A 21,280-nucleotide genomic window follows, 5' to 3' on the forward strand; every position below is an offset into this window, starting at 1 on the left:
CGTCGCTGTCTATCTTTCCAAAGATCCTCGGACGATGCCCCCAAATTATGTTACCACTCCCTTGGCTAGTGCACAGTCAATTTCAACCCCACTTGACCAGGAGTCACAATACAATTGAAATTAGATGTTATTTCGAAATACCCGAGGACCTTGGTTGAGCCCAATAAACTGCAGTCCCGAGGTTTGTAAATTTAACACAAATAACCTTTTGTTATTAAACACTAAAATGATTCAACTGACAAAAATATAACTGACTACCTAATACCCCTTCCCCACCAATCCCTTTCCAACATGCCCCACTCTATACAGACACACACATGCAGACAACATAGAGGGAAAGGGGGCAGCATGGTGGTGCAGTGGTTAGCACTGCTGCCTCACGGCACTGAGGGCCCAGGTTCGATCCCGGCTCTGGGTCACTGTCCATGTGATGTTTGCACATTCCCTCCGTGTTTGCATGGGTTTCGCCCCCACACCCAGAGATGTGCAGGGCAGGTGGATTGGCCACGCTAAGTTGCACCTTATTTGGTGAAAATGAATTGGGTACTCTAAATTTACATTTAAAAAAACAGAGGGAAAGAGTGTTGGAGAGGACAGAAAAGTAGTGATAAAGTAAAAAAGATAAAAGATCTCCAATCCACTATGGTGGTTTTCAGTTAAAATCTTTCAAAAGTTCATTAGGGCAGCACGGTAGCATTGTGGATAGCACAATTGCTTCACAGCTCCAGGGTCCCAGGTTCAATTCCTGGCTTGGGTCACTGTCTGTGCGGAGTCTGCACATTCTCCCCGTGTGTGCGTGGGTTTCCTTCGGATGCTCCGGTTTCCTCCCACAGTCCAAAGATGTGCAGGTTAGGTGGATTGGCCATGATAAATTGCCCTTAGTGTCCAAAATTGCCCTTAGTGTTGGGTGGGGTTACTGGGTTATGGGGATAGGGTGGAGGTGTGGACCTTGGGTAGGGTGCTCTTTCCAAGAGCCGGTGCAGACTCGATGGGCCGAGTGGCCTCCTTCTGCACTGTAAATTCTATGATAATAAAAACTTTTGCTTTGATGCTTCTTCCTTCTAAGCTCGAGCGGTTTTTCAAGATCATTTCATTGGTTTTAGAACAATCACACATCCTTTACTTCAGGTGTATGTGTGAGAGAGAGAGAGAGAGACCTTCTTTATTCAAGGTCTAATCAGAGGTTCTCTCACAATCATTAGATAGGAACCAATCACTGACTGTTGTCAGCCAAAACACTGTCTCGGGCCAACTCACATGTTGTCAGCCAGCCAATCAAAACAACTTTGTCCAAAGATGGTTCTTAAGATTGCCTCAAAAGGAAAGAACAGAAATGGAACAAAGAGAAATCAAAAGAAACAATGTGTTTGAAACAAACATCCATGATACTGGATAGGCAGATTTTTGTTCAGTTATTTTTTTTGTAGGATACAATTCTAAGAGATAGAGCACCATGGGTTCTGTGTCTACTAATCAACGGGCATTGAAAGGGACAATATTGTAATGAATCAGATTTTTCTAAACATTTCTGAACTGCACAATTGAAATTTAGAATTGATGCAATGATAATGCAAAGATAGCTGTCTCCAATCATATGAATATACATATAGATCAGAATTGTAGGCAGCGTGCTTCATCCACATGGCTGGTGAAGGAAGTTCACCAATTGAATATAGTCCCTCTCTTCACAAATCCTACCCATGTCCCAGCACGCTCAACCCTTGCTCCAACCACCAATTTCCCTCTGCTACCTGAGTACCTGTATTGGATTCCAGAGTAGATTCAGGACTCGTAGAAGTGGAAGGTTTTGCATGTGCTTTATTTCATTCAGATCTCTGATCTAGAAAGAAGACAAAAATCAATAAAAGGACTTATTTTTAAACAACTCTTAGATCTTTATATCTGGATGTCTTTAAAGCTTATCGCTACGTCCAGGTTGCCAGTCAACATTTATCAGCTTTAAGTGACATAAATCTTCTATTAATTGTGTTTGTTGCGATTTGATAGAAGGGAGGTTTCCTCTTTGTAAGCCGTTAGGAAGCTAGTCGAAGGGGTAAGTAATTGGAGAGGACACCAAGGGCTGCATTTTGGCTGCCAAGGTGGGTACGTTTCTGGGTGCAAACGTGCCCCGAACAGGAAGCAGATAAAGTTTCCAATTTTTGATGGAGACGATGAGCTAATTGATGCAGTTAATTAGTGGCATAAGGGCAGGAATGGAGGTGGGATGTCAGGGAATCAAGGCGTGTTCTGGCCCAAATCATTTGTGCACCATTCAAGAAAAAAAATGAAAGCACCTGAATTTTGAAATTGGCCAGGCAGATGGAGAGGTGGAAACTGCCATGGGAGGGGGGAAGTATTAATGTTATTAACATTTTCTTTCTGCAGAATATACTTTTTTCAAAACATCCACTTTTTTCAAATAAAACCCTTCCATGTTCTTGTCCCCGACAGGCTAGAGCTCCCAAAGATCGCCAGTCCCTGCAAAAATGTCAAGACCTTAGAAGGCAATGAATTAAGGAGCTGCTGAATTACCTATATGCACCCAATGATCGCAAAGGGCAACTTCACATTCCGCCCTTCCCTGCTCTTCCCCCAAATCAACACCTCCCTCCAACCCCCCACTTCCCCAATCCTCGTAAAGGTGTAAAGATTAGCAGGGGAAGGAATGAAGGTGGGAAATCATCACACATTATGTGAGCGCCATTTTATCATTTGCCAGCCTCCACTCTAACCCAAACCCAGAAACAAATATCCAGTCCCAAGGATGGGTGGGATTCTCCAGAGTCGCTAGCCCCAGGCGGGAATCATGACAGCCCGCTGAATCAGGTGCGAGGGCCAAAACCGGAATCTCGTCAGGCGTCAAACCCGTTGAAAGTCTCCGAGGCTGGAACGGGATCTCTGATCCGGGGGGCTAAGTGTTGACGCCGTCGTAAACGCCGTCGTATTTTTCGATGGTGTCAACATGGCCTCAGGAGCAGCAATTTGGTCACCCCCCCCCCCCCCCCCCCCGGGACTGATGGGGGTGCCCCACCCCACCAGCCTCCAGCGGCAGGAATGGCAACTTCTGCATCTCCTACCTCCTCTCTCTCACTCATCGGTCACGGTGCCTGTTTCCTGATTTCTAAATCCACAAGTGAAACTCGCTATTGATAACATCTCCTGGCGGAGGCAGAGCATTGCGGCGGCCCTGGAGAATACCAGGTCAGTCTCGCTAATGATATGCAGAATGCATTGACCGTGCTGACGAGGCACTGACCTCGCTGTCGAGGCACTGGAGTATGGCATTCTGATGCGCCCCCACTCCCGTCCGTCACGATTTTGGCCTACGACCAATTCATAGAATCATAGGATTTACAGTGCAGAAGGAAGCCATTCAGCCCATCGAGTCTGCACCGACCCTTGGAAAGAGCATCCTCCCCAAGCCCACACCTCCACTATATCCCAGGAACCCCACCCAGCCGTTTTGGACACCAGGCACAATTTAGCATGGCCAATCCACCTAACCTGCATATCTTTGGACTGTGGAAGGAAACCGGAGCACCCGGAGGAAACCCACACAGACACGAGGAGAACGTGCAGACTCAGCACAGACAGCGACCCAAGCCGGGAATCAAACCTGGGACCCTGGAGCTGTGAAGGAACAGTGCTAACCACTGTGCTACTGTGCCACCCAATCGCCTTTCCCGATTTCAACGTCGGCTCACGGAGAATCCCGCCCAGTATCTTCGGATTAGTCATCATTTAATAATTTTATTGACAGGAAAGCAGCAACAGCAAGTGGAGGAAATTTAATTATCCCTCTACTGGTGAAGATGGTGCTCCAGAGATTGAAGTTATGGAACAGTGATGGTGTAGAGCGGAAATAACTGGTACACTAATGTTGCGTTGTGGAAGAAGTTTTATTCAGCCTCTTCTTCATCATACATTAAACTTGGAAATATGAAATGTCAATATTGAATGAGAAAAGAGTAAAAATGTTTCAATTAAGAGGATGAACAACCTTTATTTATAGAGCGGAAAATTCAGTCAAAGCAATTCCACCCTCCACATACCAAGCCGTTAACTCAGTCACAATGTACCTATTTTTCAACACGTGTGCATTCTGAAGGCAGCATAATGGTTAGCTGCACAGGAATGCACTAACTGAGAACTGCACAAAAGTATGTAATTACAATACAATTAATAAATCAGGTTGGATTGGAATTCTGCAAACCTTGCAATCCACTCTTTTTTTAATGTTGTAGGGATATGGGGGTCACTGGCAAGGTCAGCATTTGCTATCCATGCCTAAGTGACCTTGAAATGAGTGGCTTTCAAGGTCAATTCAGAAGGCTGTTATCATCTGGAGTCACACTCATGTCAGTCAAGCTAAGAACAGCAGATTTCTTCCCGTAAAGACATGAATGAACCAGATGGGCATTTCCAACAAATCGATGATAGCGGTCAGTCACTGTTACAGAGGCCAGCTTAGATTTTTACCTGATTTTTCTCCAGACTGATGGTTTCCAGCAGGTCATGGTCCTCCAGCCCTTTCAAACTTTCTATTCTATTGTCTGACAAATCAAGCTTGTGCAGGCGTCCCATTTGTGCCAGTCCCTTCACATTTGTGATCTTGTTACCTCGCTGTGAATCAATTACAAACATAGGAAAGAAAAATATTTGGCATCTTGAGATAATTTGTTCTTGATTTTCTATTCCCCATGGCACTGTCAGATGCCCTGTTTTTATACAAAAAATTTTGCATCTTTTCAGAGACTCAGTTGCATAGTTACATTCAGCATTTTAAGAAAAATAATAGCAATGCTGAGGAAAGAAAAAAGACAAGGAACTGTTAACTCAATTTCTTTTCGAATCAGGTACACGGCTATTTATGTTAAAATGGTCTTAAATGGAGCAAAGGAGCAGTAGGACCTGCAGCTCGGATACATACAATTAAAAAGAATAAAAAGAAACGCAATGTTGAATTTTCTAAGACTTTAACGGCTGGATTTACCGACCACTCTGCCGCATGTTTTTCGGCGGTGGAGGCGGCCTGCCAGAGGGATCCATCGGTCCCACCAGTCAACGGGACTTCCCATTGACAGCACCCCTCATCGCCGGGAAACCTGTGCACCAGCATGGGACCGGAATTTCTCACCGGTGTGAACAGCCAGTAAATCCCGCCCTAAATGTCTAACGTTTATCACTTTCAGGTGTTCATAGTAGGAAGGTTTGGGATATTACCAGAAATGACAGGAGCTGTGCGAAGTCAGGAATATAAACAGAAAATGCAAGGAATACTCAGCAACTCTGGCAATATCTGTGGAGAGATTCCTCTCTCTCACAGATGCTGCCAGACCTGTTGAGTGTTTTAATTTCAGACTTCCAGCATCTGCGGTATTTTGCTTTTGAGAAGTCAGAGCTCTTTGTTTTCAATGGGATGACTCGAGAGACATCCTCAAGGGTCTGAAGGGCTACAAATAAATAAAGATTAAAAGTAAAGTAAAAAAAAGATTGCAATGACTGAACTAAAATTTAAGATAAGCACAAGAAGAATTAAATAAACAAAAACATAAAATACTGGACAACCTTAGCAGGTCCTACAGCAACTGTGGAGAGAGAAGGAGCTAAAGTTTAGAGTCTGGATGAATTAAATAAACTCTTTTCAGTTGGAATGTGAAACTGGGCCACTGTTGAGGCTGAGTCCAGAAGTAATTCCTATTGAATCAGATGTCTGTTTGAAAGTAGGAATACTGAAAATGAATGGAACCAAGTTCTTCATCTGGAGAAAAACATCAGCATGGGATTGATGAGCCAAATGGCCTATTTTTCTGTATTGTAATAATCAATGATTCTGCGAATAATAAGAAATGTCACAGTCAGTGGACAAGTCTCTGGGGGTAACCCTGACTTAAGGGGTCTCTGGGGGGAGCCCCCTACTTAAGGAGTCTCTGGGGGGGCAGAGTGAGGGTGGGGGAGAAGCCCAAAAATGATTGGGGGTGGAGGATGGGGACCTCCATCAGAAACCTTCTAAGTTTGGGCTTACGTAGCCACTGGATCTCCTCCCCACCTCTGGCCTCTATCCCGACACCCCAGTGCCGAACTATCCACCCCCAGAGGATATGTCTTCCCTATCCTCCCCGCCCAGAGATTCTGAAAACCCACCTTTCCGTGCTCTTCCAGGACCTGTGCTTCGTACACCAGAAATTTACACTTCTGGCCACTGCATCTTCTGTTGCTGCAGACTAGCGAGCTGTTGGCCAATCAGTTCAGTTTCCAAATGCAGGACCTGTCCTGAGTGAGGCGTGAAAGTCCTGACTGCAGCCAATTAACGCTTATTCAAGCACGAAGTGACTGCAGAGCAGGCAGTGTTGGCGGGGAAGTGTCCTCTCTGACTCTTAGGATGGCAGGACAGGAAACCCTACTGTCCTAAAAATCTTGACCAATATCAATCTTTAACACGAGCCAGGATATGGAGGACACATACTTGGCACAAATTCAGGAAGAGTACTTACCTGTCACAAAATCAAGCTCAACCATCCAGACTCCTTTGAGTGCTCCTTATTTAAAGATTATTTACACCTTCCTTCACTGCAGTGAACATATGGCATTATGCAGCAGTTTTCTGGAGGCTGTTTAACGTGATGGCATTTCCAATTAAAAGCTTAATAAAGACTTGAATACGGCGTTTGAAATCTGCCAAAGGGCTTTATGAGCCTAGACAACCTTTAATTGACACCCGAGTTCCCAATAAATATTACTAATCAGAGAACTATCTAAAAGTCATCCTTGCAATTGTATCTTTGTACTCGATTCTTCTACAAAATCTTTTTTAAAAGATGCATATTTTTTGAGGAATTTATAATTAATTAAAGATTAAGGAAAATATATTATTTTCTCGCTACATTTCTCATACATGCATGGTACTTTACAGCCCACATTTATGAATGGAATGTAATGGCCCCACAGGGAGCAGACTAGGAAGTGGGGTGGGCACTTAATGGAGCAGGAAGGCAGAGAGTCACGCCTTCCTGACTCTTCCAGTTAATTCTGGGTGGGGATAGTCAAGTTCAGCCTTCCCGCTTCTAAGCCAATTAAGGCCCTTCAGTGGCTAAAATAAAAGTGCAGCTAATTGTTACTACAACATGGGAAGCATCTAGGCTCCAAATACCGCAACACAGGATCACCTCCAATTTATACTACAAATTGGTACTGTATATCCCATCCAGGTTAAACAGTATGGGAAGCTGGTTCTTAAAATGTTGCCTCCAACTTGCAGAACTGACTTTGCAGCAATGTCATGAACCACTTGTAACTGTTAAAAGTTTGCTCCCATTCTTTTCGACAATACATATTTGACATTAATAGAAAGAAAAGGAATGGATGGGCAGTACAGTAGCACAGTGGTTGGCACTGTTGCTTCACAGCTCCAGGGTCCCAGGTTCGATTCCTAGCTTGGGTCAGTGTCTGTGCAGAGTCTGCACGTTCTCCCCGTGTCTGCGTGGGTTTCCTCCAGGTGCTCTAGTTTCCTCCCACAGTCCAAAGATGTGCAGGTTAGGCGGATTGGCCATGTTAAATTTCCCTTAGTGTCCAAAAAGGTGAGATGGGGTTATTGGGTTACGGGGATAGGGTGGAGGTGTGGGCTTAAGTAGGGTGCTCTTTCCAAGGGCTGGTGCAGAACTCGATGGGCCAAATGGCCTCCTTCTGCACTATAAATTCTATGATTGGGCATGGTGAAATAGTGACCATTGAAGCAGAAAGTATAAATTGGTTTAAGGACAATTAGATGTGTTTCTTAAAATTAAAGGAATTAAGGGACATGGTGAGGATGAAGATGGTAGAAGTACTGACTTGTCAAGCCCAAGAAATCTGTAGTTTTATTAATAACACCTATTGCCTTCAGAGTATATCCTGAGGATTCTCCCAGCCATTATCTGAAATATCAGAAATGTCAGGAACAATGGGCAATGCTTAAAGATTGTTCCTCATATGTCTAGACAAGAAACAAAAGGGAAAGAGAAAGAGACAAGCAACAAGGCTTATTAAAGTCATGACTTACTAGGCAAAGGAGCTTAATCGGCAAGTTGTGCAAACCTTGAACTTCGCAAATCATATTTTCTGCAAGACTGAGGTAGCGGAGACTTATGCAGTTCTTCAAGCCTTCAATTGCCTGGATTTGATTGTCTGTGAACCAGCAATTACTCATAAAGAAGAATACACCAGAAATATTGAACAAGTCAAATCCCCTGTAAGTCCAATTAATTTTATTTCATTACTTAAGCTGCAAATCAGGCTTCGGGACTCTCACATTCAACTGCTGTAATTGGGATTTCTTTCCACAGTAAAAAGGGAAAATTCCCTCTATTTATGCCCTTCCTACATTAAGGCAAAATCTTCTGCTCTTTCTGGTGATGAGCTTGGAGGCAGGAAAAACATTTAATTAGGTGGGATGGTGGTGTATCTTAACCCTGCCACCTTCCAACCTGCATCAGAATTAAGTTATGGGTGGGAAGACCCATGGTCAATCTTTGTGCCACACTGCTAATTGAGGCCCATAAGTGGTTGGCGGTTGAGTTTCAGTAGGCCTTCCCGAAAAGAGGCAGCAAGGGTCTCTTGCTGGCTCTCCAGCCAGCAGGCAAGACTCCCAATCCCTCATCTGGCGGACAAACTACTTTATGTTTGCTGTAGATATCATCTTTTCGTATATAGCTATGTGTTCTAGTGATACAGCAACATCTGCCTTTTCCCTGAACCAAATCTGACAACTCAGGAATGTTCTGTTGAAAGGTAATTAATCTGAAAGGTTAACTGTCTTGATCTTCAAAGATGCTGGCTGATTTACGGAATATTTCCAGCACTTTTCTGTTTTCATTTTCCTCTGCAATAATATTGGCCAATTGACTTGTATCTTCAGGGCAGCACGGCGGCGCAGTGGTTAGCATTGCTGCCTACGGCGCTGAGGACCCGGGTTCGAATCCCGGCCCTGGGTCACTGTCCGTGTGGAGTTTGCACATTCTCCCCGTGTCTGCGTGGGTTTCACCCCCACAACCCAAAAGATGTGCAGGATAGGTAGATTGGCTACTCTAAATTGCCCCTTAATTGGAAAAAATAATTGGGTACTCTAAATTTATTAATCATTCGTGCCTGATTAGGGCCTCAGTAGATTTGAAGCTTAACTAGTGCATGAGTCATCTCAGCTCACCTCAGTTCTATTTAAGAAAGGGACTATTGGAAGCGCAAGCACTGGGAGAGAGCACATTATGAGTGAGAGACAGCCAGAATGTGTGGGTATCGGGAATTTGGAGCAGAGGGGAAAGCGGTGCGATTTGCTATTTTTTTCCTTTGCTTTCTAACTTTTAAATCTTCAGAGAGTGGTCTTGCCCTGCTACAGCACTACAGGCTACAAGGGAGGGAGCAGATTGATAAGTAATGGGTAAGGTTGGGTAAAATTAATCATCTTTATTGTCACAAGTAGGCATACATTAACATTGATTTTGATTTGATTTATTATTGTCACATGTATTAGTATACAGTGAAAATTATTGTTTCTTCACTGCAATGAAGTTACTGTGAAAAGTCCCTACTTGCCACACTCCGGCGCCTGTTCGGGTACACGTAGGGAGGTCTGTATTTTGTGGCCTATAGTTTGTAATGGCTATATTCCGTTGTAACAAAACCAGGAAAGAAGGGCCCTGAAGTAATTGATATTATCTGTTATTAAGCATCTTCCAAATAACCATTTCAGGAGAATTCAAAGTTGTTGTGTGCTCCTCGCGGGAAGCCAGGAACACACCAATGCCTGGGGCCAGCACGTGTTCAGGACGTGTCTCCAGCTGCAGCTCCTGGAAACCTAGGTTTCAGAGTTGAACACAGCACACTGTGGAACATCTGTGAGGCGGAGAGCATTGTGTCTAGGACATATAGATAGGTGGACACACTGCAAGCTCAGACTCCAAGGCAGGAAGGGAATGGGTGACCACCAGGCAGAGCAAGACGACTAGGCAGGAATCTCCTATGTCCATTCCCCAGCAAAATAGACGCACCATTTTGGATACTGTTGATGGGAATGACCTCTCAGGGTAAAGCAGAAACAGCCAAATTTGTTGCACCACATTGGCTCCGCTGCACAAAGCAGGAGTAAACACTGTGGGTGCAATAGTTATATAGGGATTTAATTGTAAGGGGAATAGATAAGCGTTTCACGCAAACAAGACTCCAGGATGGTATGCTATTTCCCTGGTACTAGGGTCAAGAATGTCTTGATCAGACGGATGGCATGTATAGGATGTGGAGGGAGGTGGGGTGGTGAGGGCGAGGGATTTGTACCTGGAAGAGAGGTTTCCAAGTCTAGAAGAGACTCAGGAGAGGGTGGAGCTGCTGAAGGGAAGCAAATTCAGGTATATGCAAGTGAGGGACTTGGCTGGGACCTGTCCCCCCCTCGACTCCAGCACTGTGTTTCAATCCATTCAATCCATTCCCAAAACCAACTCATGGGTATCCAGATTCGGAATGGCAGTCAACGTACGCTTCACGAATCCGTCATCCTAAATATACGCTTGCCAAGGGCACTGACCACCCCTCCAACATACCTGCCCTCCTGATCCGCCACCAACTTCTCCATCTAGAACCTCACCCGCTTACCCACCAGAATCACACCCCCCCCCCCCCCCCCCCATCCCCCGAGCTCTAATATCAAACCCCGAATGAAACATCTGGCTCATCCAACCCTTCCTAAGCCTCACCTGGTCCTCAGTTGGATCTCTTGCAGCGTCATCTCATCAACCTTTAAACTCTTCAGATGCGCAAAAGCTCTCGCTCTCTTCGCCAGTCCACTAAACCCACTCATATTCCACTTCACCATTCCGGCCATGGTTCTCTCACGCCCCCCCCCCCCCCCCCCCCCCGCCCCCGCCCCCCTACCCATCCGCCATTACCATCAACGCAGGGGGTGCCCTGCCCATATGAGGTGGGGTGGGGGGGGGGGGGGGGTCGAGAGATCGGGACACCATTTACCCGCTTGTCGGAGATCCTAAGTGCAGGAAATGCAACGGAGTGTTGCCTCAGTTCGGCGTTCACCGTTGAGGCCAGTAGAAAGAGTGCCATTAGATAATGGTCATTCTGGGCACTTCCCGTCCAGAATGGACACTTTTCTTTCTTGAGATCGCACCAAGATTCTCTCCTTCAGAATTTTCTTCAATAATTTCCCTGTCACTGACGTGAGACTCACTGGTCTGTAGTTCCTTGGCTTATCACTACAACCTTTCTTAAATAGTGGAACCACATTGGCTTTTCTCCAATCCTCTGTGGCAAGAGAGGAATTAAACATTTGGGGCAGATCCCTCGCAATCTCCTTCCTCGTTTCCCAGTGCAGTCTGGTACACAATCCATCTGGACCTGGAGATTAGTCCACTTTTAAGACCCCCAACACCCCAATACCTTATTAGTCCATGTGTCAATCTGCTCACTGTCTCTCTCACAGAGTTCCATTTTCAAAGGGTAATAGCAAGATGTTGGGCCTGTACCCTTCCTATTTTCTTTTTGAACTCCTCCCACTGCTCATCTGGAGATTTTCCCGCAAGTAACGCTTCTCTATCTAGCTTGGCCTTAATCCTGCCTTATTTTACTAAAATCTGGTCTCCCCCTATCCAAAAATGTTTTTTGCAATTTGTCTTTTTCTTTGTTTACAACAAGCTTAAATTGTGCCATGTTATGGTCACACTCACTAAAATGCTACCCCCCCCCCACCCCCCAATGCCTCAGACCCTTGTCCAGCTTAATTTCCCAGAATTAGGTCCAGCACTGCGCCACCCTTGTTGGGCCCTGTACATATTGACCTAAAAGGTTCTTAAAACTACCGTGTATATTTTAAGAACTCCACTCCGTCTAGCCCTTAACACTATGACAATCCCAATTAATGTTGAGAAAGTTGGAATCACCTTATTGTTTGTATTTTTACACACCTCTTGCGAATTGCACACATATTTGCTCCCCAATTTCCTGCTGACCACCTTGGGGGGGGGGGGGGGGGGGGGGGGGCGTCTATAATAAACTCCTATCAGTGCAGCTTTCCCCCGCCCCCACCCATACACATAGGCTGCTTGTGGTGCCAGAAGCATGGCTCTGTCTGCAGCAAGTCCAAAATAAAATACCGATTTGTAAGTGGGATTCTAGGGGACTCCTGAATTACCTGCCTGTTTCTCTTGGACTTCCTGGCGGTCACCCATTTCCTTCCTTCCTCAATTCCCTTCAGCGGTGGTGTGATGTGCTTTTCGCGATGCTCTCAGACTCGCAGATGTTCCACAGATTACCTAACTGCTCTTCCAGTTCTGAGACCCAAGCGTCCAAGAGCTGCAACTGGCCACATGCTGTTCCTGGGGACTGCAACTTTGCCCGGCTACCAACATAGAGGCAGAGCATACCATGGCTTTGAGCTCTCCTGCCATGACTAAACCCTTTAAATTTACAACTTAAGGCTCATATATATTTTTTAATCAATTAACTAATTGACTAAGTCCCTACCCTTGCTTAAAAAGACTTACAATTTAATATAGTTTGAAAAATACCCACCAGGACTTGCTCACCAATCATCTGCGTTTTTTTTAAACTCCCGACTCCTCTCGTGCTCTTTTCTTAAGTTTTGCCTTGCCTCTCTCTCTGCGCTCTTTATTGAAGTCTTGCCTCACTCTCTGCTCTCTGTACTGAAGTTGTGCCTCTCTCTGCACTTTTTATTGAAGTCTCACCTCTCTCTCCATGCTCTTTACTGAAGTCTCACCTCTCTCTCTGCGATCTTTACTGAAGTCTCACCTGTCTATCTGTCTCCGCGCTCATAAAAACATAACTGACTGTAAAAGTTTCTATAGGTATGTGAAAGAAAAAGATTGAAGACGACAAATGCAAGTCCCTTACAGTGGAATTTATAATGGGCAATAAAGAAATGGCTGACCAACTGCATATATACTTTGGTTCTGTCTTCATAAAGGAGGACATAAATAACGTACCAATGCGTTAGAGGGGGGGAGGGAGGAACTGAAGGAAACCGATATTAGTAGAGAATGGTGTTGGGGAAATTGATGGGATCAAAGGCCAATAAATCCCTTGGGCCTGATAATCTACATCCCAGAGTACTTAAGGAAGTGGACCTAGAAATAGTTGATGCATTGGTGTCATCTTCAAAGATTCTATAGACTCTGGAACAGTTCTTATACACTGGCGGTAGCTAATGTAACCCCACTGTTTTAAAAAAAGGTGGTGAAGAGAAAACCAAGAATTATAGAATAGTCAGCCAGGTATCGGTCGTGGGGAAAATTCTCGAGTCCATTATCAAAGATCGTATAGCAAAGCACTTGAAAAACAGTGATAGAATCGGACAGAGTCAGCATGGATTTATAAAAGGGAAATCATACTTGACAAATCTGCTGGAATTCTTCGAGGACGTAACTAGTAGAATTGATGAGGGGGAGCCAGTGGTTGTGGTTTATTTGGACTTTCAGAAGGCTTTCGACAAAGTCCCACATAAGAGATTAGCGTGTAAAATTAAAACGCATGGGTAGTGTATTGAGGTGAATAGAAAACTGGTTGGCAGACCGGAAACAAAGAGTAGGAATAACGTGTTTTTTCCCAAATGGCAGACAGTGACCAGTGGGGTACCGCTGGATCGGTGCTAGGATCCCAGCTGTTCACAAGATATGTTAATGATTTAGATGAGGGGACTAAATGTAATATCTCCAAATATGCAGATGACACAAAGCTGGGTGGGAAGGTGAGCTGTGAGGAGGATGCAGAGATTCAGTGTGATTTGGACAAGCTAAGTGATTGGGCAAATGCATGGCAGATGCAGTGTAATGTGGCTAAATGGGAGGTTATCCACTTTGGTAGCAAAAAGTGGAAGGCAGATTATTATTGGAATGGCTATAAATCGAGAGGGGGAATTTGCAACAAGACCTGGGTATCCTGATACACCAGTCACTGAAGGTATGCATGCAGGTGCAGCGGGCAGTAAAGAAGCCAAATGGTATATTGGCCTTCATAGCAAGAGAATTTGAGTACAGGAGCAGGAATGCCTTGCTGTGATTATGTAAGGCCTTGGTGAGACCGCATTGGAATATTGTGTGCAGTTTTGGTCTCCTTTTCTGAGGAAGGATGTTCTTGCAATAGAGGGAAGGTTTACCAGACTGATTACTGGGGCGGCGGGACTGACGTACGAGGAGAGAGTGAGTCGGTTAGGATTATATTCGCTGGATGAGAGGTGATCTGAAAGAACCCTATAAAATTCCAACAGGTCTAGCCAGGGTAGATGCAGGAAGGATGTTCTTGGGGGTGGCGGTATCCAGAAACAGTGGTCACAGTCTAAGGACACGGGTCAAACTATTTAGGACTGACATGAGGTGACATTTCTTCATCCAGGGAGTGGTGAGCCTGTGGAATTCGCTGCCACAATGTAGTTGAGGTCCAAGCCCTACATCCTAAAATATCTTCCCTATTTTCCTCACTCGGTCGCTAAATAAACATCTCTTTAACCTTAGTGACTTAAACCATGCCATAATTGTTCCCAATCCCTCTTTCCTGATTTCTATGCCCTCCTATATTTGGTAAGCCTCAATTGGCACATCAAATCCCCACTCATAAGATTGGGGTTGATTTGATTTCCTTGTCACTCATACCCATAACTGGAACCATAGACCAACTAATAGTAATTAAAGAAAATATGAAAACATTTCAAAGCAAAACAAAACAAGAGCTGTTCTTAATATTTCTCCCAAATGTGGGAAATAGGTAAAGGATACTGTCCAAATTCAACTTAAAGAGGAAGCGATAGTTTGACAGCTCCTTCATTCCAGTTAACTGGTTGTAGGAAAGGTCCACTTCCTGCAACATAAAATACATAGTAACCTTGTCTTGAATATAACTGGGCCATGTACATCTGAGAACAACGTTAGTTCAAACTACTTCATCCACATTCACAACACCAATACTTAACCATAGCATAACAGTGGTACAAAACAGATATTTGATGAGTAGGGAGTGGAATTAATTGTATAGCTAAAATATATTCCTATGATAAACACAAATGAAAAGTGGATGGAAAAAAACAATTTGGATATTTATGGTTGCACAAGAGTATAAAATGGAAGATTACTACTTGATTAATACCTTGCAGTATTGTCCTCTGAAATAGGGAACCTGTCTTGGTTCTGTTCTATCCTATACCCTCACCTCCATTACTGCTCCTTTTGAAAAGTTTACCAAATTCCCAACCCATCATAATCAAATGTAAATGTTGTAAACCAAGATCAATTGCTGCTACATTTATTTAGGGGTTCAGGGTGGGAGCTGGATTAAAGCTTTGCTCCTTCAAAGCCTTTTCTGCTGTCACTGGCCTGCAAGGTCAGTCATTAATGTTCAGTGCATTGAAGCACAGCATAGCCAGCACTTGTCATGCAGCCAATCCTGATGTATACATCAGAAAATCCCAAATATTCTGTCCATGATTTCCAAACAGGTTCAGCTGATTCTCAAGGATCCTTGCCAGTGGGATAAGCTCAGAAACCTGACAAATGCAAACTTAGTCAAAGAAATATATGCTATGTTTCATGCCCCAAGTTGAAATAAAAGTAATACGCTTTTATAAACTGAACAATACATATTCAATAGCATTTTTCTTTGTAAATATTTTTATTCGCCTAATTTTTCACATTTTATCAAATATACAGCCAACAACAGATAACCAACAATAGCAAATACAATAGCAATCCCCTGACCAACAGCTCCTTTATCCTACAAACCCAAACCTCCCCCCTACATCCCCAATACAAAACAAGACAGACCAAAAGAGAATCCACGGTCATCCCACACATGGTAACCAATAAACCGTACATTCAAACTCCCCCCCAACACCCCCCCCCCCCCCCCCAACGCCCCCCCTCCTCCCTAATGTTCGATGGCATCCAATTATTGAAAGTGCATGATAAACAATGACCATGATTGTAGAACCCTTCCATCCTCACCATCAGCTCAAACATCACCTTCCCGAGTGTTAAAAATTCGAACAGGTCTACCCACCACGTTGAGGCACAGGATGGAGAAGCTGACCTCCACCCCAACAGGACCCGCCTTTGTGTAATCAGCAAGGCAAAGGCGAAGACATCTGCCCCTGTTTCCAGCTCAGGCTGGTCCGACACCCCGAATACGGCTTCTAGGGACCCTGGTTCAAACCTCACATGCACAACCCCTGAGATGACGTTCAAGACCTCCCTCCTATACCCCTCCAGTTTCAGACAGGGACAAAACATGAGAACATTGGTTGTGGGGCTCCTCCCACAGCGCTCACACACATCCTCCACCCCCTCAAAGAGTTGGCTCATCCTTGTCTTCGTGAGGTGCGGCCGATATACCACCTTCAACTGTATGAGCCCCAACCTCATACACGAGGTTGATGCATTCACCCTCTGGAGCATCTCACTCCACAGCCCTTCCTCCATACCCTCCCCAACTCTTCCTCCCATTTTGCTTCAATCCCCTCCAATGATACCTAGTCTCCTCCAGAATAGTTTAGTAGATCACCGACACCACCCCCACCTCTCCATTCTTCCTTTCGCCAATACCTCCTGCAACAACACGGAGGCCGGCGCTATCTGGAAGCTCTGAACCTCCTTCCTGGTGAAATCTTGGACCTGCAGTTATCTAAATACCTCACCCTGCCCCAGTCCACATTTCTCCCCAACTCCTCCAGGCTCCCAGAAACAAATCCTTTAATACCCTAACTCCCCTCTCCGAAAACTCCCATCCCACTTCCCTGGCTCAAACCCCTGGTTCCCCCAAATCGGCAACTCTCTTGACCCCGCGCGACCCCGCCCACAACTTAAAGTGCTGCCTCAACTGCTTGCGGATCTTCAACGTCGCCACCACCACCAGATTTCCCGAATATTTATTCGGGGTCATCGGGAGCGGCGCTGTTGCGAACGCCTTCAGCTCTGATCCCCTGCACAAACTTTCCTCCATTCTAATCCACTGGGAGTCCCGCCCTTTGAACCAGCTCCTCACCTTTTCCACATTCGGCGCCCAGTATTAATATAATAGATTCGGGAAGCCCAACCCCCCTGCCTGTCGTCTTCTCTGCAACAGCGCTTTTCTAATCCTAGCCTCTTCTCCTCCTCTCCCCGCCCTCTCCCCGCCCCCTCCCCCCCAATTAAATGAGGTAATCATCTTCTCCACCTCCATACAAACGCCTTTGGCAAAATGATCGGCAGGCACTGGAATAAAAACTAAAACAGTCTGAACAACACAAAATATTTGCTTTGGATCCTGATACTTATTGAGCAACAGGGAGATCAATGCCTACCCCAAAGTCTGTGGCAGCACCCTTCCCTGTCGCCTCCTCAAATATCCCCACCATCAACAGCGCCAACGTATCCTTAAATTTCTTTTAGTATTTCACCCAGGAACCCATTCAGCCCTACTACTTTCCTCTGACTGCAAGCTCCCAATCGCTTCTTTTATCTCCTGCTCCCCTATCGCCCCCCTCCAACGTGGTCCTATCCTCCTCCCCCAACCTTGGGTATTCCATACCATCCAGGAATTCCTACATCTGCCGATCCTCCCCCAGTGGCTCCGACCTATACAACTTCTCATAAAACTTCTCAAACGCCGTATAAATTTGGTTCAGGGCTACCACTAATTTCCCCATACTATCCCGGACCTGAACAATTTCCCTCGCCGCCACCCTTCTCCGAAGTTGGCCTGCCAACATGCCTTCTCCCCATACTCATAAACTGCTCCCATCGCCCGCCTCAATTGGCGCACCCCCTTCCTTGTAGACAACCGATCAAAACTCGTCTGCAACTCCTTCCTCCTCTCCAAAAATGCTGGGTTCATGTCCTCTGCATACCTGCTAACTACCTCCAATATCTCGTCTATCAACCTTTGCCTCTGCACCCTCTCCTCCTTGTCCACCTTTGCCTTAAACGGTATCACCTCCCACCATCTTCAGAGCTTCCCATACCAGCGCCTGCAAAACCTTCCCCTTACAATTAAACCCCCTCCCTGGCTGGGCAAGCGAGCGTGGTTGCGGCCTGTCCAGCCTGGACCACCACCACTTTCTTCATTTGGAACTGTACTCTTTTACTAACCAAGACTGCCATCAAAGCCCGAGTGAAACATCTGGCTAACCCAGCCCTTCCTAAGCCTCACCTGATCCTTCCCCCTCAAATGAGGCTCCTGCAACATCTGCCTTCAAACTCTACAGGTGTGCAAGCACCCTCGACCTCTATACTGGCCCTCCCAACCCTCTCACGTTGCACGTGACTAACCTAACAGAGGGTCTTTCCCCCTCCCTCCCTTCCTATCCATCATCATCATAACTCCGCGCCCTGCCCTCTGGGCCGGACCTGCCCCCATTCATTGTTACCATTGAACCCCCCCCCCCCCCCCCCCCCCCCCCTCCCTCCGCACGTCCTCTCGAAAACACGTCACCCAGTATTGATCCCCTCCCCCCACTTCACACCTCCTAAACCCATCGAAACCTGCTCACCATGCTCCAATGTCCGCAGCTCCTCCCCCCACCACACCTCCGTTCACTAGCTAACTAAAGCTTTCTAGTACGGGGTCCACTGCCCAAGCTCCCCCCTCCCCTCACCCAGTCCCGGGAAAATATCCAGAAAAAACATATCCTCCTCAACTCAACATATCCCATGCACACATACAAATTTCAGTTCAGAAAATCCATCGCTACAAAAAAACAAAACTTAACCTCTATAACAGCGCGAGGTAAAAATAGAAACCAGAACTTATATATACACACACTCTTCCAACTCCTCTCCTCACAGTCCATGACCCATCTTCAGTCCCATTGCTCACTTCTGCCCCAAGCCTTCCGCTTTCATAAACGCCTCCGCTGCCTCAAAGTAAAATTCTCTTGGAGTTGTATGTCAGCCTCAACGTTGCTGGATACACCACACTAAACCGCACCCCACTGTTATACAGTGTGGTCTTTACTCAGCCAAAAGCAACCTGCCTCCTTGCCAGTTCCACCGTTAAGTCCTGGTAAATGCGTACACCAGCACCAGCCCCAGCCCACTGCACCGCTTCTGCTTCACCCAATTCAAAACCTTATCCTTCATGTGGTACTTGTGAAAACAAATAATCACTGCTCTTGATGGCTCATTTGTCTTCAGTTTTGGTCTCAACGACCAATGAGCCAGGTCCAGCTCATACCGAGAGGGATCATCTCCCTCCCCCATCAACTCCGCCAACATCTTGGCCAAGTACTCAGTCAGGCTCAGGCCCGCCACCCCCTTGGGCAGGCCCACAATCCTCAAATTTTGCCGCCTTGAACTTTTTTCCAAGCCTCCAACTTTGCTTGCAGTCCCTTGTTGGCCTCGACCACCCTCTGCAGTTCCTCCCCCATCGAGGTGAGCTGATTGTTGTGCTGCGACATGGCCTCCTCCACTCCCTTCATTTTCTCACCCTGTTCCCGCACCTCTGCCAACGCCTTCGACACAGCCACCTTCACTGGGGCAATTGCCTCGTCCACGGACATCTTTAATGCCACCGTCATCTCCTCACTCAGCACCTCCATATGCTTCGCAAACTGCTTCTCCAACGTCAAGGCCATCACCTCGGTCATCTTTTCTGCCGTAAGCAGGGAGGCCCCACCCAGCGGTCCAGCATCTGCCATCGTGCCAGCTCCCGGGCTGGCCTTTTCACTCAGTGAACCCTCACTCCCTCCCTTCTTCATGGCGACTTATGCCTTCCTACAGTCGCTCATCAAAAAATTGCCCCCGGGACAGGGCATTCAAACTCCTAAAAAAGCCTCGAGCAGGAGTTGCCCAACGTGTGACTTTCCCTCTAAATGCCGCCTCCGGAAATACATTCAGTACCATATTTATCAAATTCATTCAAACCTCCTTTGTTTGTATGTTATTTATCATATTTCAACCCTTTCCAAACTGGATGGTTCTTAATCTTTAAGAGCCACTCAACACTTACCTTAATATTTTTGGGTAGTTTTAGGTCAGCAAGTGAGTTCAGTTGATTGTGAGAGGCATCCAGCTGCAATAGGTAGGGCATACGGCTTACACAGCGCAAATCTGTAAACCATAAAAGTGTTTGTCCAAAGGTTATAGAAAAGATTGCATTTTTATCAAATTCTATTTTAACATTTTTTCAACAAAATATAAACTTCTTCTTCAAAAAACTAATGGAAACAAAGAGAAAACTGAAATTGAGATCAGAGGGAACAAACAAATTCAGCTTTATTCTTGTTTGATTGTGCCCTGATTATTTTGAAATTACTGCTTGCAATTGGTGCAATATTCTTTCTAGAATATTTGTAAACATACACCTAAAAATGACTTTGTGATTAGAGTTGATGCTTCCATATATTTCCTGTATTTTAATTATTAAATCGTTTCTATCTTTATTAGTTTAATTAATCAATGTTAAACCAAGTCATTAGATTATTTAGCACTGTAGGTGTACCTATACCATATGAACTCCCTTTCTTCAAGAACCTTCCAGAGTGCAACTAGGGATGGGCAACAAATGCTGGCTTTGTCAGCAAACCCCACATCCCATGAATAAATTAATAGAAGAAAGGATTCCCTAAACAGCACTTCAAACGCTTAGGATATTGCAGTGGCAGGTGGTTCCAGAGGCGCAACTCCCACGAGCCAGGATGGTGACACGATTCCAGGTTTGGAACCTCATTAATTAATTAATTAAAGGCAAGCATATCTCCAATCACCTGGCAGCTCAGGAGCTGATTTGACCACGCATCATTAGCTGGTGGGTTCGAAGATCCCGGTGCCAAATTTAGATGACAGTCCAAGACATACATCTCACTCTCTCCAGTCCACCTGGCTACAGGAGACTGCTAAATGTTATTCAGCCAGAAGTAAAAGGCCACCACCCTGAAAAAGAAGGCAAGCATCTGCTACTGTGGCACCAATAAGTGATTCTCCATCCCAAAAGGGGCTGCATAGCCCAGCTTAGCGATTCTCCTACACTGCCACGTACCCATCCCAGACAGAACTGATTCGGACCCCATCGTTCAAGGGGTCAAGGTGATGCTACTACACCTCTGCTTTAGAATCAAATTTGACGTTCACTCCCTCGCTATCCATGTACCTCCCATTTACCTAGAGCACCACGATGCGAAGGTAGAACTAACTCCTGTTATTCTCCAGCCTCCCCCAATTATTCTGGATCTCATCTATTGTGTTCGACACTGCTGTGGCAGGTAGATTATGTATGTAGCATTCACCTCAAATCCTTGAGTGAACGGAGGTCCAACTTGGGCATGCCA

General features: G+C 45.6%; 1 protein-coding gene across 1 annotated transcript in view; it reads right to left on the reverse strand.

Moving 5' to 3' along the window:
• The window catches only part of lrguk (leucine-rich repeats and guanylate kinase domain containing), a 206,177-nt gene that overhangs the window by 179,153 nt on the left and 5,744 nt on the right, over window positions 1-21,280 (reverse strand). The window contains exons 4-8 of the mRNA XM_038811806.1: window positions 19,963-20,063; window positions 14,763-14,844; window positions 8,039-8,163; window positions 4,480-4,623; window positions 1,760-1,840 (exon numbers count right to left, since the gene is read on the reverse strand). Coding sequence (XP_038667734.1) covers window positions 1,760-1,840; window positions 4,480-4,623; window positions 8,039-8,163; window positions 14,763-14,844; window positions 19,963-20,063 — 533 coding nt within the window. The remainder of the gene's footprint in view (window positions 1-1,759; window positions 1,841-4,479; window positions 4,624-8,038; window positions 8,164-14,762; window positions 14,845-19,962; window positions 20,064-21,280) is intronic.

Source organism: Scyliorhinus canicula, chromosome 11 (genome assembly GCF_902713615.1).
Source record: "Scyliorhinus canicula chromosome 11, sScyCan1.1, whole genome shotgun sequence".
In the NCBI taxonomy this organism is placed as follows: Eukaryota; Metazoa; Chordata; class Chondrichthyes; order Carcharhiniformes; family Scyliorhinidae; genus Scyliorhinus; species Scyliorhinus canicula.